At 43.1% G+C, this 17,342-nt stretch overlaps 1 protein-coding gene across 3 annotated transcripts in view; it reads left to right on the top strand.

Annotated features, from left to right (window-relative positions):
• The window catches only part of AEBP1 (AE binding protein 1), a 42,197-nt gene extending 25,762 nt beyond the window's left edge, over nucleotides 1-16,435 (top strand). For all 3 annotated transcript variants that reach the window (XM_087706283.1, XM_087706282.1, XM_087706281.1), the window contains exons 8-22: nucleotides 164-220; nucleotides 653-727; nucleotides 1,009-1,080; nucleotides 2,028-2,137; nucleotides 3,344-3,483; nucleotides 4,484-4,568; nucleotides 5,375-5,519; nucleotides 5,771-5,862; nucleotides 6,173-6,296; nucleotides 7,364-7,560; nucleotides 9,225-9,404; nucleotides 10,684-11,026; nucleotides 12,182-12,321; nucleotides 13,711-13,810; nucleotides 14,913-16,435. In XM_087706283.1, coding sequence (XP_087562409.1) covers nucleotides 164-220; nucleotides 653-727; nucleotides 1,009-1,080; nucleotides 2,028-2,137; nucleotides 3,344-3,483; nucleotides 4,484-4,568; nucleotides 5,375-5,519; nucleotides 5,771-5,862; nucleotides 6,173-6,296; nucleotides 7,364-7,560; nucleotides 9,225-9,404; nucleotides 10,684-11,026; nucleotides 12,182-12,321; nucleotides 13,711-13,810; nucleotides 14,913-15,472 — 2,420 coding nt within the window. In that variant the 3' untranslated portion in view covers nucleotides 15,473-16,435. The remainder of the gene's footprint in view (nucleotides 1-163; nucleotides 221-652; nucleotides 728-1,008; nucleotides 1,081-2,027; nucleotides 2,138-3,343; nucleotides 3,484-4,483; nucleotides 4,569-5,374; nucleotides 5,520-5,770; nucleotides 5,863-6,172; nucleotides 6,297-7,363; nucleotides 7,561-9,224; nucleotides 9,405-10,683; nucleotides 11,027-12,181; nucleotides 12,322-13,710; nucleotides 13,811-14,912) is intronic.
• The last annotated feature ends 907 nt before the right edge of the window (nucleotides 16,436-17,342 follow it).

Genomic DNA, 17,342 nt, shown 5'->3' with positions numbered 1-17,342 from the left:
GGCTATGGAGACAGCTTTGAATCATGCTGAAAAAAATCCATGTTGAAAAAATCTCTGTGAATATATCTATCATGAACGAATGGCTCAGTTTGAAAGGATGGTGAAACTATGGAGACCCTGAATGCTCCTTTAACTGCATTTCTGATTTCATTTCCCCCTGTAGTGGATTATGGACTGCCTCCCCAGGAGCCCAAAAAATTCCCCAGCGAAACAGATGAAGGTGAGATGGAGATAGATGAGGGGAAACTCAAACCAAATGAGGACATGGAAACCGGGTTGGTCTGAGCCTGCAGGAAGGGGGTTGTTGTTAGGAAGGAATGTGAATTGGATGAACTGGTTGAACCCCGAGATGTGGCAGATCCCAAGTTGAGTTCCCAACCTATCTGATTTCAAGCAAGGAAGGGAGTCAACATTGGCATCCCTGCAACTCTGCCCCAATAATGTCCTCTATGAATTAGCACAGCTGCATGATCATCACTTCTCCATCAACTGTAAGCCACCACTTTGGCTTTGCACTTCCACCAGACTGCTTTACTTATCTTCCTTATTTGTACATTTGCCCCAACAAACAAGAACTTGAGAAAGAATGAATCTGCACTGTAGGGAATCTCAGTGCCCAATATTAACACTTCTTGTCTTTGCTCTGGATCAGAGAAGCCTAAGAAAGGAGGAGGCAGCAGCAAGGAGGAAGAGGAGGGTGAGACAGAGGACAAACTCAAGGAGAAAGGTGGGTAAGCTTCAGAAAGAAGAAAGAAGCATTTTCTTGAGCTTGTAATTTAAAGATTATTTGCTTTGGTGTTATATTCAGGCAGAGTAATTGATGCTTAGGCTCGGCCAAGCAGCTTCTACAAGTGAACTTAGCATCATGGACTTCCGAAGATGGGAGAAAGATACCTCTAACATTTATCTATCCAGGGCCTCCCCTCTATGCATCAGTTTCTCAATTACTATCTTTTATTTGCTAGGTTGCTTTCTTTCCTACTTGAATAAACTTCTCCTTGCATGCAGGGAAGCCAAAGAAAACAGGAGGGAAAAAATGGGAAACTGATGAAAATGTGTGGACTCCAGAAGAGAAAATAAGTAAGTGTAAAGGAGTGCAGAGATCATGCTGTCAAAGGAATGCAAGAGTCGGTAGAAGAACCGTTAAGAAAAAATAAATGAGAAATAGGTTTCTCAATTCTGGGAAAGAAGGAAGTGCGAGAAAGAGACTCAAAGTAACCTCACCTTGATTCTGTTTAGTATAAGAGGGCCCAAAAGCTCTGGTTGTAAGATAAGAACTATGTACATAGGGGTGAGAGATGCATCAATGCAACTGATGGTACCTATTTGTTAAATACTAACTGTTCCGACCCCCCTCGTTTCACACCAAAGCACTCCAAGCCAAATATACTTTACGAATTTATTAATAGACAGACAGGTCCTTGGCAGCAAACTGGCACAGACAAGCCTTGGCAGCAATCCAGCACAGATCAGCCTTGGCAGCAATCCAGCCTGCCAAGCTCACAATACTGTTCTCCAACATTAGTTAATGCGTTGACTTCTGCAAAAGGGGCGTGTGCACAAGCATTCCTTTTATAGTCTTGGAGAGGAGCCTAATTACCACCAGCTGAGTGCAATTACCTCCTGTAACTGCGTAATTGTTCCTTACGCCTATTAGCTCTCCGGTGCCGCGCATCTAGGAACAACTCCCTTGGCTCCTCCCCACTGCTGACCTCCGGATCACACTCCCTTGTCTCCTCCACACTGGTCCAAGGCTCAGGCGCCTCCTGGTGGCCAACCAGCCTCTCTGCGCCCTGCTCGGAGTCCTCCACATCCTCCAAAGCCGACTCATAGGATCCCTTGCTGTCGGAGTCTGGTGGCAGGTCCAACGGCTCCTGCTGGGCCACAACACTAACCATTCTGTATTTTGCCATTGAAGGTCTTTAGCTCCTTAAGTGTTGCTCTTAGAGTTTCTTTGGACAACTGATGCAGCAGCTGCTTATCAAAATGCCTGCAGATGTGACCTGCCCATGTCTTTGGATTTTCAGAATGTCCTCCCATTGGAATGGAATCTCATCGAATTGAGGATGATCAGATCTTGTCTTCTTCCATGCTGCGACATGGTTTAGGAGCTCATCGTGGACGTCTCAATATGCAGGTATTCCCTGGAATTAATATCTCATGTAGTGAATATATGTCTCTGAAATAATATTAATATATAAATCAAAAGCCTGAATTGTAGACATTGTAAAACCTGGAGAAAGCAGAAGAGAAATAATGGAGAAAAATCACAAAATAGAAGTAGAATAGAAGTAGAATACCTATGGCAGAAGAAAGTAAAGATAGTAAGAATAGAAGTAGAATATCTATGGCAGAAGAAAGCAAAGATAGTACCAGTAGTACTATCTTTGGTTGCAATTCCAAAACATTTAGAGCACCACTTGAACTTCATCGGCATTGACAAAATCATCACCAGTCAATTGCAAAAGGCAGTTTTACTAGCTTGCATCCTTCAATGATATTATTAAATATTTTTAAACAACATCGGCCTACCCTAGATCCTTGGGCAGGGGCAAAAAGGTGAACAAAATGTCAAAACTAGTTTAAACATCTAGCTGATTGGGTGACCATCAATAATTTAAATTTATTTGTTGCCAAACTCCCAGAAATTCTGTGTATTGGCAATTACCCACTTCATTCAACACAGTGACTAGATTAGCGGATCAGTGAAACTCAACCAAGCCAGACAGATTAACAGATTAACAGAGTTGGAAGGGACCTTGTAGGTCATCTAGTCCAAACCCCCCCCCCCCCAAGCAGGAGACCCTACACCATTTCTGACAGATAACAGTCTAGTCTCTTCTTTAAAGCTTCCAGTGATGAAGCTCCCACAACTTCCGAAGGCAACTTCTGTTCCATGGGTTGATTGTTCTGTCAGAAAAGTTCTCCCTATTTCTAGTTTGAATCTCTCCTTGATCAGTTTCCATCCATCATAGCCATTATAATTATAATCTAATATATTACATTGTATATATTATAATCCATTATAAGGAGAATTTTTCTGACAATGAGAACAATCAACCAATGGAACACAAGTTGCCTTCGGAGGTTGTGAGAGCATCACAGGAGGCTTTCAAAAAGAGACTGGACTGCCATCTGTCAGAAGTGGGGTAGGGTCTCCTGCTTGGGTTGAACTAGATGATCGACAAAGCCCCTTCCAACTCTGTTAATCTTTTAATCTGTTAAAGCACACCTTTTTTTCCAGAAAGTTGAACAATTTGCAGGCTTTGCCTGCTTTAAATCATTTCAATGCTGATTTAAAGATGTATTTCTGTGCTTTCCTTATTACGTTTTCCCCCTCCAGGCTGGAGCCAATGAGAATGATTATTTTGATGGCGCATGGTGTGCAGAAGATGACAGTAGCATACAGTGGATCCAGGTGGATACAAGACGAATTACCAAGTTCACAGGAGTCATCACCCAAGGCCGGGATTCTCTGCTCCAGTATGTGAGAGTCTGGGCAAGTTTGCTGTAGGTGTGGAACAGGGGTGGGTTCCGGCAGAGACTACTGCCGGTTTGTTCCGGGACGCGCCGTGCGCGCTTGATCCACACTGCGCATGCCTGCACAACTAAAATTGCTCTGTGCATGCGCAGAAGCAACAAACGAGATAGCGGCAACCTATGGTGCCACCAGTGCAGGGGTGTGGCAGGCCTGGGTCTCTGCCACCCAGGCCGCCAAGCTACTACCAGTTCAGCCAAACCGGTCCAAACCGGTAGGAACCCACCACTGGTGTGGGGTCTTGGAGGCAGTTGAATCGATGAAATAAATGGATGTAGATGGGAAAAGTGGACCACAATATATTGCTGGCTCTGCATTGGATCTCTGCATGCTCTAAAATTCTGCAACTAAAGAAGAAAATGAATTCTATATGATGGGTATCAGGAGTGGGTTTCTCACCCCGTTCCAACCAGTTTGGTTGGAACGGGGCTGGCGGCGTCCTCGTGCACGCGCACGGTGCACGCATGCGTACTAGCGTCTGTGTGATGCTCCAGCTGCTCCTGGAGGATCGCGCAGGCGCTGTATGCGTCCTGCGCATGCGTGGAAGCGCAGAACTCGTCAAAACCGGGTAAGGACCGCGGGCGGGCGGGTGCGCCATTCGCCGTTCCTGGAAGTTACTTACTTCCGGGTTCGCCGACCAACCGGTTCGCAGGGACCGCCGCGAACCGGTTGAAACCCACCCCTGATGGGTATAGTATTAAGTAAAAATTATAATTGTTTATTGTATAATTATTACTATATTGGGGCATTCCAGTTCCTGATTAGTGGAAGTTTTCTAGACCATCTCCCGGCCTTACCAAAGATCACTCCCATATATTCTCATCATCAAGACTAGAATTCTGGTTTTCTTAAAAGGGGGAGAGAGACGAGGCCACTGATGTTGCCGCCAATCAGTTTCCTAGCTCCCACTGATCAGCCTTTCACTTTCTCTTTTGTCTATCCTAGTGAGGACTTTATCACCACTTTCTACATTGGCTTTAGCAACGATAGCCAGAACTGGCTCATGTACAGTAATGGTTATGAAGAAATGGTATGTACTGGATCTTGGAAAATCTTTCTGGTGCCTGATGTGAAGTGATTTATCTTTTAACAACGTTCTTTTACTCACACCTCACCTGATCTGACAGGGTCCTGAAACCGCAATTCCCAAAACCGGCAGTGACTCTGCTGGCTGGGAATTATGGAGGTTCTTATCCCAACAATCTGAAGGATGCTAAGTAGAAAAAGTCAGCCCTGGGGTACTAAAACCTTTATCCTGATTAGCCAGGAAATGTACCTGTGCTGTTGAATTCAAGGGGTTGAGGAAATCTAAGGACCATAGTCACATTTTACTTTGGTAATTCCTTTGCTTGCAAATCTGTCTATCAATTTCAAGATTAATTTCCAGAGGACTGCAGAGAAAATGATCAGACTTGATGGTGCAAACTCATAGGACAATCAAAACTATTTTAAAAAAATTGTTCAAGGGAGCACCAATTGAAACTAAAAGTGTGGCAGATTTTTTTTTTTTAAAAAAAAACTTCTTTTAATGGGCATATGCCCAAAGGACTCTACAGTGCTAAAGTACGTCAGAAAGATCTTGAAGAAAAATAAAATGAGAGGCTCAAGGATAGTTATATAATAGCCGGATCTTTTTGACTGTCAAAAAAAGAAAGAAAGATAGACAGACAGACAGACAGACAGACAGACAGACAGACAGATGATAGATAGATAGATAGATAGATAGATAGATAGATAGATAGAAAGAAAGAAAGAAAGAAAGAAAGAAAGAAAGAAAGAAAGAAAGAAAGAAAGAAAGAAAAAAGCTTTTCCTGTTTCCCCTTCTCCCTTTTCTAGCTTTTTTATGGAAACGTTGACAGAGACACTCCTGTGATGACCGAATTCCCAGAACCCAAAGTGGCTCGTTATATTCGGCTCTATCCATTGACGTGGAATGGTAGCCTCTGTATGAGATTGGAAGTTCTGGGCTGTCCCCTCTCCAGTAAGTATGGAAGAAACAGTGGTCTTTGGTCTCTTCTCCAGTTTTTTTTAAAAAAAAGGTAATTTGTGGAAGATGATGGGAAAGACCAAGCTCTTAGGGGGGGTCTACTGTTAACAAAACTGGTCTGAGCTAAAATTCTGACTGGGTAATAAGCAGCTATTGGTTTGGTATCAGAGAGAGAAGATTTGGTATTAAAGTTCCTGCCATGTTTAATCTGTTCTTCCCTTCTTTCTCCCCCTCTCTTTTTGCAGGCATCCACAGTTATTACAGTTTGCAAAATGAAGTGATGAGATCAGTGGACAACCTGGACTTTCGCCACCACAGCTACAAGGATATGAGACAGGTAAATAAGCATGTTGAAAAAGATCTTTACTCTTCAAGAAATGCTACTTTGAAGACAGGATTTAGGCAGGTTAGAGATAAAGAGGTAAAGAGTAGCAGGTAATGCTGTATATCCACTACAGTTTCAATTTCAACTTGAGCACAACAGCGTGTCTGGGGATGGATTGTATGTCCTTATGATTTCTCCTTGGATGGAGCTCAGCACCAGTTGCAGGATGTGAATGCTTCAAAAGCTTCCGTGAACCCACTTCTAATCCCATCTCTATCTTCAATTTTCTGGCTGGAAGTATCATTGTTTTCCTTCCCTGCAGCTTATGAAGGTAGTGAATGAAGAATGTCCTACCATCACCCGCATCTACAATATTGGCAAAAGCGTTCGAGGACTTAAGATCTACGCTATGGAGATATCCGACAACCCAGGAGAACATGAACTGGGTAAGTATCCCACTGCCAAAGACGCAGACATCCCAAAACATTCTGCAGATGGGATCACAGATCTTTTCGTCTTAGTTCAAGAGAAGAATCTGGGTACAGCCACAGATCAAACAGACATAGATACATGCACGATACGACATACACATTTTACTTATTATTATTATCAGCAGGGTGATTGTTAAGTGCTAATAGCATTCAATTATACGATCTTTTTTGCATGGTGCCCTAGAGGTGAAGACACTCACCTCCCACTCAGAAGGTTGAGAGTTCAATCCTAGGCAGTGGCAGAGGTTTCTCTATCAGGACACAAAGAGAAAGTATCTGCTGTGAACTCCACATAGGCATCCGGAAGGGCATCCAGCCAGTAAACACTTAGCTTCGTTCGGTTGCCCCAACTCCACTCCAAATAAAGGGAGTACAATGTCATAAAAAGAAAAGAACATAAATAGATCAAGTAGTGGATTTTCATTACCTTCTAAAATGTGCTTCTAATTTTCTTTTGCCCTCTACTTTCTTTCTGCCTTTTGCATAAAGTGGCTTCCAGGGGAAGGGAATAGCATGATAGCAACTTGAGAGACCGCCTGCTGCCAATTACCTCCAATAGACCGATTAGATCCCACAGATTAGGCCTCCTCCAAATTCCATCCGCCGGCCAATGCCGGCTGGCGACTATCCGGAGGAGAGCCTTCTCTGTGGCTGCTCCGACCCTCTGGAACGAGCTCCCCGTGGAGATTCGAACCCTCACCACCCTCCAGGCCTTCCGCAAAGCCCTTAAAACCTGGCTGTTCCGACAGGCCTGGGGCTAAAGAGCTTCCCCCCCCCCCCGAATGGTATGGTTGTTGTATGCTTTTAAATTGTGTATTGTTTTGTTTGTCTTTTTATCCCTTATCTGTATCCCCTTCCCTGACTTGGATTGTGAGCCACCCTGAGTCCCCTCCGGGGAAAAGGGCGGCATATAAGTGCAATAAATTCAATTCAATTCAATGATGGGTATTGACGTAAATATGGACTGTTTGTTGCCTGTTTTAATGGAGTATCAACAAACTTTCCATTTTGGATTATTATAGGAGAGCCAGAATTCCGCTATACAGCCGGCATCCACGGCAATGAGGTGTTGGGTCGGGAGCTGCTGCTTATGCTGATGCAGTTTATATGCAAGGAGTTCAAGGACGGAAATCCACGCATCCGGAACCTGGTGACGGAAACCCGCATCCACCTTGTCCCGTCGCTCAATCCCGATGGCTACGAGATTGCCAGCCAAATGGTGAGTCTGATTCGGTAGACTGAGCTCCAAAAAGAGATGGAGGGAACCCCAAGCTGGAAGAGTTGAGGCTATTTCAAAAAGAAAAAAAGATGGAAATGCACCAGTTGCTAACTTTTTTTCCCCAAAATATTTTTTTTTATTTTCCATTTTCATAACATATAAATCACGTGTATACTATTACATAGACAATATCATATTGTATTAAGTAATAATTACATCAATTCCTCTTGCCATCAATACCCAGAAAGATAAAAACCCATTATTAGCTCTTCTGCTCTCCATACACCTCTTTCTTCTGCCTCTCTCCTACCTCCTTTCTTCCCTCCATCATCCTTTCCTACTCTACTTCCCCTTTCTTTCTCCTTCTCCTCTCTCTTCATTCCACTCCTCCTTATTCTCCTCATCTTCCCCCCTTACCCTCTCTCCTATCCCTCTCTTCCTACCTTTCTTCTCTCCTCTGCTTCCCACTCTTCCTCTCATTCACTTGGTGTATTACAGCTTCTGAGCAAACTCCATTCTATGTTGATGGTATTTATGCTTCCGTATCAATATACTTAACATATCTTAGTTTTAAAGAAAAAATAAGAGAAGACAGTATAGCAATAGCAATAGCAGTAGACTTATATACCGCTTCATAGGCCTTTCAGGCCTCTCTAAGCGGTTTACAGAGAGTCAGCATATTGCCCCCAACAATCTGGGTCCTCATTTTACCCACCTCGGAAGGATGGAAGGCTGAGTCAACCCTGAGCCGGTGAGATTTGAACCGCTGACCTGCTGATCTAGCAGTAGCCTGCAGTGCTGCATTTAACCACTGCGCCACCTTGGCTCATCATACATGTGCAATCATATTACTTTAAAATCTAACACCCCTTGTCAAGCCTAAGATACATCCCTCCCTCCCTCCCACCCTCCCCTTCAACCCTCCCCAGCCTTCCCTCCCCTGACTTCCCAGAACCCATACACGGTATAAATCTTTAACAAAAACAGTCTAAAATATATTTGAAAAAAGAATCGAAAATTGATAACATCTTTAAATTGCTAACTTTTAAAATTCATGCACCCTAAGATCTGCCTTGGCTTTGCACAGCTGCGCCTCGCTTTCTTTACTAGAAAAAAAAAAATTGGCTGATTGAGCCATTTCAGAATTAGGTCTTCTGCACAAGTTGAGCACAAAGCATCCAAGCAATTTTCAGCCTTGCAAATTTGAAATTAGTGTTTATATACAACTGCCGAGTTAGTTTTATACGCACCTTAACAGTTCCTAGACAGCTGTTTTGGCATCGTCACCACAGGGAGCAAAAATAAGGAGGCCTACTTGTGATTGAGGCTGTCTCAGAAAGCAACAAAAAAAAAACCCAATAAAAATAAATGTAAGGTCTAGCCATGAATATGATTATGCAAGCATATCCTCTCTTCCCCGCATTTTGGCCATGTTATGTGCGGTAATTCACTGGAGAAAGCAATTATATTTGGAAGAGTTAGCAGTAAAAGGAAACCAGGCTGCCAAAAAACATGGTGGCTGGATACCATCAAAGCTGACACCAGCCAGAACATAGAAAAACTCAAAGATGTAGTGTAAGATTGGAAGACTTGGCTCATACAATCACCAAGAGTGGGACACAATTGAATGGATAACATTATCATCATCATCATCCTCTTTTCAGGGCTCAGAATTAGGGCATTGGGCTCTGGGACATTGGAATGAAGAAGGCTTTGATCTCTTTGAGAACTTCCCTGATCTCAACAGCATCCTCTGGGCTGCAGAGGAGAGAAAATGGGTACCACACAGAGTCCCCAACCACCACATGCCAATTCCTGATCACTACCTTGCAGAAGATGCTACAGTAAGTACACAGATGGAAGAAGATGGGTGAGCATCTGGGGCAGGAAAAACCCACCAGCCCTTAAAACATGTGTGGGAGTTTTTAAAGCCAGAAATAATCCAGTTCAAGAAACATAGTATATAGTTTAAAAGTTTAAACCCCATACTCATGGGGCTGGAACAGTGGTGGGTTTCAAAAATTGTTCAAACCTACTCTGTGGGTGTGGCCTCCTTTGTGGGAGTGGCTTGCCGCCCATATGACCGGATGGGAGTGGCCTGCCGCCCATGAGACCGGATATGAAGATGCCGACGACACTTGTCAGAACCACCTTAAATTACCTCACACACAGCACTGGCATGCATAAGAATATGATGTAAACTGGTTTTTTAAAAGGCATCTTTGGTTTGCGTTAAAACAACTTCAACACACGCAATGTTCTAATTGCACCACAAACGCTGTAGTCATCCTTACCTTTCACAGAGGCACTGAGTTTTATAAATATGAGCATGATAGTGTAGGATAATCATATCCAAGGACCAGTGGTGGGTTTCAAAAATTTTTGGAACCTCTTCTGTAGGTGTGGCCTGCTTTCCGGGTCCACTGGTGGAACCTCTTCTAACCGGTTCGGTAGATTTGACGAACCGGTTCTACCAAATAGGTGCGAACTGGTAGGAACCCACCTCTGGGCTGGAAGGAACTTCAGAGGTCTTCTAGTTCAACTACCTGCTTAAGGCAGGAGATCTTATACCACCCTGGTCAAATAGTTGTCCAGTCCATTTTTGAACATCTCCAGTGATGGAACACCCACAACTCTGTTAAAAGCTGTTGAAGCTATTCCGTTTATTAATTGTTGTCCCTGTCAGAAAAAATTCTTCTTACTTCTAAGTTGGAACTCTCTTTAACAAGCTTCCATCAGTTAAAAAGGCTGACCCGACCTTTTTTCTTTGTTTTCATCTGCTTGGGCTGGCTGAGTTTAGAAAAGCTGAACAGGGTTGGACCTTCTGAGGATTTGGTTAAGAGCACCACATAACCCAAGGGCTTTAGGCTAGTCATTGAAAAAGCATTTTAGAAGAAATTGGTTCTGTGCTATTACTAAGAAAACTAAACTGATTTTGAAGTCGCCAAGAGTTGAGATGGAAACCGAAGTAGAACTTACATAGCTTCACTTTTAAAGTGAAAAAAAAAGCATCTTAATCATGGCTTACAAGAAAAAATATATACTTATTTTTCATTGGAATATTGTGTATGATCACATTATTTCCAGCACCCATGACTTTCCTTTGGAACCTTTTTCTCCCAGGTGGCAGTTGAGGTGAGGGCCATCCTAGCCTGGATGGAGAAGATCCCCTTTGTGCTCGGTGCCAACTTCCAAGGGGGCGAGAAACTCATTACCTATCCTTTTAACATGGCTCGGCCCATCAATGAGAACGAAGTAGGTCCTCCACCATCCCCGGAGGACTATGAAGAGGAAAACCCAGAAGCCAAAGAGACCCCAGACCATGCCATCTTCCGCTGGCTGGCCATTTCCTATGCATCGGCCCATCTCACAATGACGGAAACATTTCGTGGAGGTTGTCATGATCAAGATGTGACTAACGGAATGGGGATTGTCAACGGGGCCAAGTGGAAACCGCAAGCAGGCAGTAAGTATGAAGCATGGAAAGGCAAGCAGAAGGAATCTCAACAGTCTGATCTATTAGGAGAAGTGCCACCAGTGGTGGGTTTCAAATTTTTTCAGAACCTCTACTGTAGATGTGGCCTGCTTTGTGGGAGTGGCTTGCTGGCCATGTGACTGGGTGGGAGTGGCTTGCCGGCCATGTGACTGGATAGGCGTGGCCAACTTGTAAAATATGGCGACTCACTTAACAACGCTCTTGCGTAGCAACCAAAATGTTGGCATTTGAAGCACGCAAGTCTTAAAGCTGTCAAGTTACAAGACCCTCGCACCCCTAACCCTTTAGAAAAATAACCCCAGGGATGTTCAAACTTGACAGTTTTAAGACTTGTGGACTTCAACTCCCAGAATTCCTCCTCTCGCTCTTCATCTTGATGATGGGTGGATGGGCGGGGGGAGGGAGCTGGAACCGGTTCTAAACGGCACGGTAGATTTGTGGAACCTCTTCTATAGAAGAGGTTAGAACTGGCAGGAACCCACCCCCGAGTGCCAGTATTGATAATCCACAGCTACATGTGGATGTACACATTTCATTCTTTCAAGTTCTCCTGCCTCTTTTTGCTTTCAACTTTTTTTTGTCTAATGCCTTTGTGGTCCTCTCCTGCTTGATTCTGAACTTGCATAGAGGATGGGAGAGGCATTCTATATCTTTTCATTACAACATTGATCTTTTTGGTTCAAAATATCTTCCCATTTTGCAGAACACAAAAAGGAAGGAGGAAATAGCAAGCCGAAGAATTTAAAGACATGAGATAAGGAGATTTCAGAACTGTGATCTTGTATAGGTCTCTGTGTGGTGTGTGTGTGTGTGTGTGTGTGTGTGTGTGACAGTGCATTTGAAGCGGTTGCACTAGGTTTAGATCAGATTCCTGGGTCGGCATTTCCAATAGGAAATGAGGCAAAATAGGAGATCTTTATTGTTTAAGCAGTTCTCTCGTGAAGTTTGGTTTCTCATGAAATTCACCCTTCGAGGGTTTAAACGTCGATCAGGTTTTCTAAATTTCGCTTCATCCTCTGACTTTGTAATCTTTGCACAACTTGTAGAAGTGAATTTGTCAAGGGAATTAAGGCCTTAGGTGGAGAATGGAAGGTGATGATGTCCTTTTCCTGCTAATTCTTTCAGCCCTGAACGATTTCAGCTACCTACACTCCAACTGCTTGGAGCTCTCCATCTATCCTGGGTGTGACAAATTTCCTCATGAAAGTGAACTTCCACAGGAGTGGGAAAACAACAAGGAATCTCTGCTGACCTTCATGGAGCAGGTGAGATGCAGTTGGTTCACCGAGTGGCAGTGAACAAATCTTTTCAGCTAGGCTGGGCCAGTCAGTAAGGATTAAACCAGTAATACACTGTCCTTTCTATTTGCATCTAGAAGGTGAGTGTCCTTCACCAAGTCATGAAGAGAACAACTTATTCATCCACACCGTTGGCTGGATAGGGTAGATGGAAAACAGTTGTACTTTTCATGTGTTGTCTCCAAGTAGTAATTTTCATGGAGGGAAATTATTAATGCATTTTAAAATTACATTTATAAGCCATCTTTTCTTTGGAGTTCAAGGTGGTGTCTAGAGCAGAGTCTCTACTTACCTTCCCATCAATAAGACAATGAGCTTATTATCTTGAGCTACTTGACTGGCCTCAAGTCACTTAATAAACTGTTTGGCTGGACGGGGATTTAAATCTAAGTATCTCTAGTTCAAGATTAGTGCCTAGTAAATCAGTGCTAGTAAATTACATTGTTTTTATGTACCTCACTGGAGCATGGAAAGTGTCAGTTGGTCCTACCTGAACTGCATGTCTCGAGGGTGGTGTGGGAGGAGTCACTGAATGGGTATTGTTATGGCCCAATTGCCTGGAGACTGAGGTAAATCTGAGGACACTCCCTCTGTTCCTCCTGGTGACTCCCCAGATTAACCTCAGTCTTCGGCCTAACAGGAGCTATTCAGTGACTCTCCAGGATTTTATTATTTTTATTATTTTTTTGTAGTCCTTTTTACCTTTTACAGATTTCCCTAGGATTTTTAGCTGTTTTTTTTAAACTTTTCGGCTCTCCTACCTCGTTCGCGCCCTTTTTCTGCCTGCCTACGGGCGAGCCGCGCTCGTCACAGCCTTGCAAGCCCCGTACCACCGGCACCCAGTGGAGGGGGGGGGGGCAAAAGCCAAGCCTCGCGAGCCGCTGCCGTCCGGAGGAGAAGAGGGAAGGATTTGGACGGATCCACGAAGACTCCAGAGGCAGCGAGACCAGGAAGGAGCGGTTCAGCCAGGACCGCTCTAGGCCATAGAAAGCTCGCTTAGTTCTTCTGTTGTCTGCTACACAAGGACAGCAGAAATATTGGATGGTTGGACAGTGTTTACAGAGTTAGTTTCTTTATGGTTCTTGCTCAGAGAACCCTCAAGCATTTTGGTGCTGATTACCAGAACAATTTTTTCCCCGCTTGCGTATAATGCAAAATACGTCTAATGAACTAACTTGGAATACCTGCATGAACCATCAGAGTTCCTAGCAGGCACCCGACTTTTCATAATAGTTTAATGGACTTTTCCGAAGTGTGTCCTGGAGGCGTGAGGTGGATGAGCACAGGAAAGGCAACCTCTAAACAATTTAAAATAAAAATATATAATTCTCTTACTCTAAGGACATTGTCTTACAGGTACATCGTGGTATTAAGGGCACAGTGACAGATCAACAAGGAGATGCCATTGCAAATGCATCCATTTCTGTGATGGGGATCAAACATGATGTGCAAACAGGTATGCCTACAATAGTGAAGGCAAATATACAAGTCCTTTCACTGAGCCTTCTTACCACAGGCATCTCCTTGATCTTTTTGCTTGCAAAGCATGTGCCTTTTTTCCACACACACAAAGAACAACAGAGTGGGAAGGGACCTTGGAGATCTTCTAGTTCAACTCCATGCTCAAGCAGGAGGCCTTATAGCAGTGGTTCTCAACCTGTGGGTCAGGACCCCTTTTGGGGGGGTCGAACGACCCTTTCACAGGCGTCACCTAAGACCATCGGAAAACACGTTTTCGATGGTCTTAGGAACCGAGACACCAATTTTATGGTTGGGGGTCACCACATGAGGAACTGTATTAAAGGGTCGCAGCATTGGGAAGGTTGAGAACCACTGCCTTATACCATTTCAATAGCAATAGCAATAGCAGTTAGACTTATATACCACTTCATAGGGCTTTCAGCCCTCTCTAAGCGGTTTACAGAGTCAGCATATTGCCCCCAACAACAATCCGGGTCCTCATTTTACCCACCTCGGAAGGATGGAAGGCTGAGTCAACCCTGAGCCGGTGAGATTTGAACAGCCAAACTGCTGAACTGCAGTCAGTGAAGTAGCCTGCAGTGCTGCATTTAACCACTGCGCCACCTCGGCTCTATTTCAGACAAAAAGCCTCCAGGGATGGAGCAAACTGTACCATTGATAGTTTTAAAAAATCTTCCTTAGTTCTAGTTTACTTCTTTCCTTCTTTATGTTTCCCTTGTTTCTTCTCTTGTCTTCTGGTGCTTTGGAAAATAGGTTGACTTCTCTTCAAATACTGGAACACATTTCCTTAACTGCAATCAGTTTCAGCATCATAGCAATAGCACTTAGACTTATATACCACTTCACAATGCTTTACAGTTTTAAGCATTTTAACAAAGTCAGCATATTCCCCCCAATATTCTGGGTCATTTTACTGACCTCAGAAGGATGGAAGGCCAAGTCAACTTTGGGTTGGTGCAACTCAAACTGCCAAACTGCTGACAGTAGGCAGGATGTCATAGGCAGAATTATCCTGATACTGCAGTCTAACTATTGTGCCACCGTGGCTCATCAGATATTGCTCTCTTGTGTTCCAGCAAGTGGAGGAGATTACTGGCGCATCCTGAATCCTGGCGAATACCGTGTTATAGCCAAGGCCGAAGGCTACAACCCGAGTGCCAAAACCTGCAGCGTCTTTTATGACATCGGAGCCACCCAGTGCAACTTCATCTTGTCAAGGTCCAACTGGAAACGCATCCGAGAGATCATAGCCATGAACGGCAACCACCCTCTTGGGAGGCCCATGCTGGGACGGCCCATGACACCTAAGGAGCGCATGCGCTGGAGGATGAGGATGCGCCAGAGAGCTCGCTTGCGCCAGAAGATGCTCGAACGGCTGCGGAAAGCCAGCACAAGCACTCCCACCACCCTTCCTCCAAGTTCTTCCTTTCCCTTCTGGTTCAGCAGCACCACGCTCCCACCGTGGAGTCAAGAGCCTCCCATAGCAGAATCCGCCACTTCTTGGGATGCTGATGTCTACACCGAGACGGTGACGGAATGGGAGACAGTAACAGAGGAAGTAACCGAGGCGGAGATGACTGGCACTGCCTTCCCCATGACCACAGCAGAGACGTACACAGTGAATTTTGGCGATTAGGATCAGCCTGTCAGGTTTGTGAGGACTGCAGGCCAGGGACGCTCTAAAGACATTCCTAAAGCCTACTCCGCCTCTTCTGGACCAGGTAGTGGTATCTATTCACTGTAGTATGTGGAGGCATGTTCTCCTAGTTTTAGGATCCACCAGGAACCCCTTGCTTTAAGCAGGCTCTAAGAGCAGTCACGTTTGCATCATTTATTTTTCAAACACACACAACAAACAACTTTCTCTTTCTTCTTTGGATATAAAGGCTCAGCTTTCTTTCTGGGGTTGGTTGGAACACTAAATCCCTGCTGAATGGAAAGTTGAGGTGAACAAATTGTACATCTCAGGCTGACTATAGAATAGGGAACAAGCTAAGAACATTACCTGCCTGAATCTTTAACATTCCTTGGTATGTTAACCTTTTTTTTAAACTCCATTCTACTTTATGTTCTTTACAGCAGGAGTCCCCAACCCCCCGTCCATGGTCTGGCACTGGTCCTCAGCATGCCAGCAACTGGGCAGCACAAACAAGCGAAGCCCCATCCACGGGATGCAGGCAGTATGCACAACCACACCCCCTCTGGTCCATGGAAACATCTTTCTCCATGAAACCAGTCCCTGGAGCCCAAAAGGTTGGGGGCCGCTGCTTTATAGCACAGTGTAAGATTCTTGCAATGGGGAGAAGCAGACTAGCCTTTATCCAGAGGCCCACAGCTGTTGCTTCCCCATGTAAACTCAGTGAAATAATGGAGCCCATCAAGTACTGACACACATTTGGGGCACAACCCAGCAGTTTTATCAAAGTGTTGCCATGACTGTTTATTTGCAGTTTTAATATTTTACGAAAGGGATCTGCTGTATGAAAATCTCAAATTTCTTTCCAGTTCTATTTAAGAAGTAAAAGACCTCTTAAAGAATAGAATAAGAGACATAACTAGAACCAGAACAAAAATTGATTAAGTTGAAAATTGATTTGAATATATATATATATATATATATATATATATATATATATATATATATATATATATATATATATATATATATATATATATATATATATATATATATATATATATATATATATATATATATATATGTGTGTTTTTTATTTGTGCTGATAAATAAATAAAGGAAGACTAGTATAGATCTATTTCAAGCTATTTAGCTCTCATCAGCTAGCCATATCCTTACTGGGATTCGAACCTGTGCTCTATTGCCTTCCCAGGCAGGGAGTTAACCATTTGAGCTACAGAGAACGACTCCTTTTATCAGCCAGCCAGGGTGGGAGGTATATACTTAAAGTCACAACCCCTGGTATGCCCAAGTGTGGGAGGAAGGTCACACTTCCACTCTCTGTCATTAGGCTCGTCACAAGAGTCCATCCAGACAGAAACCCAATATTTTTACTGTTGCCTTTGTTATAACAAAGGCAACAGTAAAAATATTGGGTTTCTGTCTGGATGGACTCTTGTGACGAGCCTAATGACAGAGAGTGGAAGTGTGACCTTCCTCCCACACTTGGGCATACCAGGGGTTGTGACTTTAAGTATATATATATATATATATATATATATATATATATATATATATATATATATATATATATATATATATATATATATATATATATATATATATATATATATATATATATATATATATATATATATATATATATATATATATATATATATATATATATATATATATATATATATATATATATATATATATATATATATATATATATATATATATATATATATATATATATATATATATATAATGTTATATTTGTGCTGATAAATAAATAAAGGGAGACTAGTATAGATCTAGATATATATATATATATATATATATATATATATATATATATATATAT

Source organism: Thamnophis sirtalis, unplaced genomic scaffold (assembly GCF_051295495.1).
Source record: "Thamnophis sirtalis isolate CommonGarterSnake01/CBP01778 unplaced genomic scaffold, rThaSir2_p1.2 scaffold_2, whole genome shotgun sequence".
Lineage (NCBI taxonomy): Eukaryota > Metazoa > Chordata > Lepidosauria > Squamata > Natricidae > Thamnophis > Thamnophis sirtalis.
The sequence above is the reverse complement of the archived record's forward strand: the minus strand, read 5'-3'. Positions and strand labels throughout refer to the sequence as shown.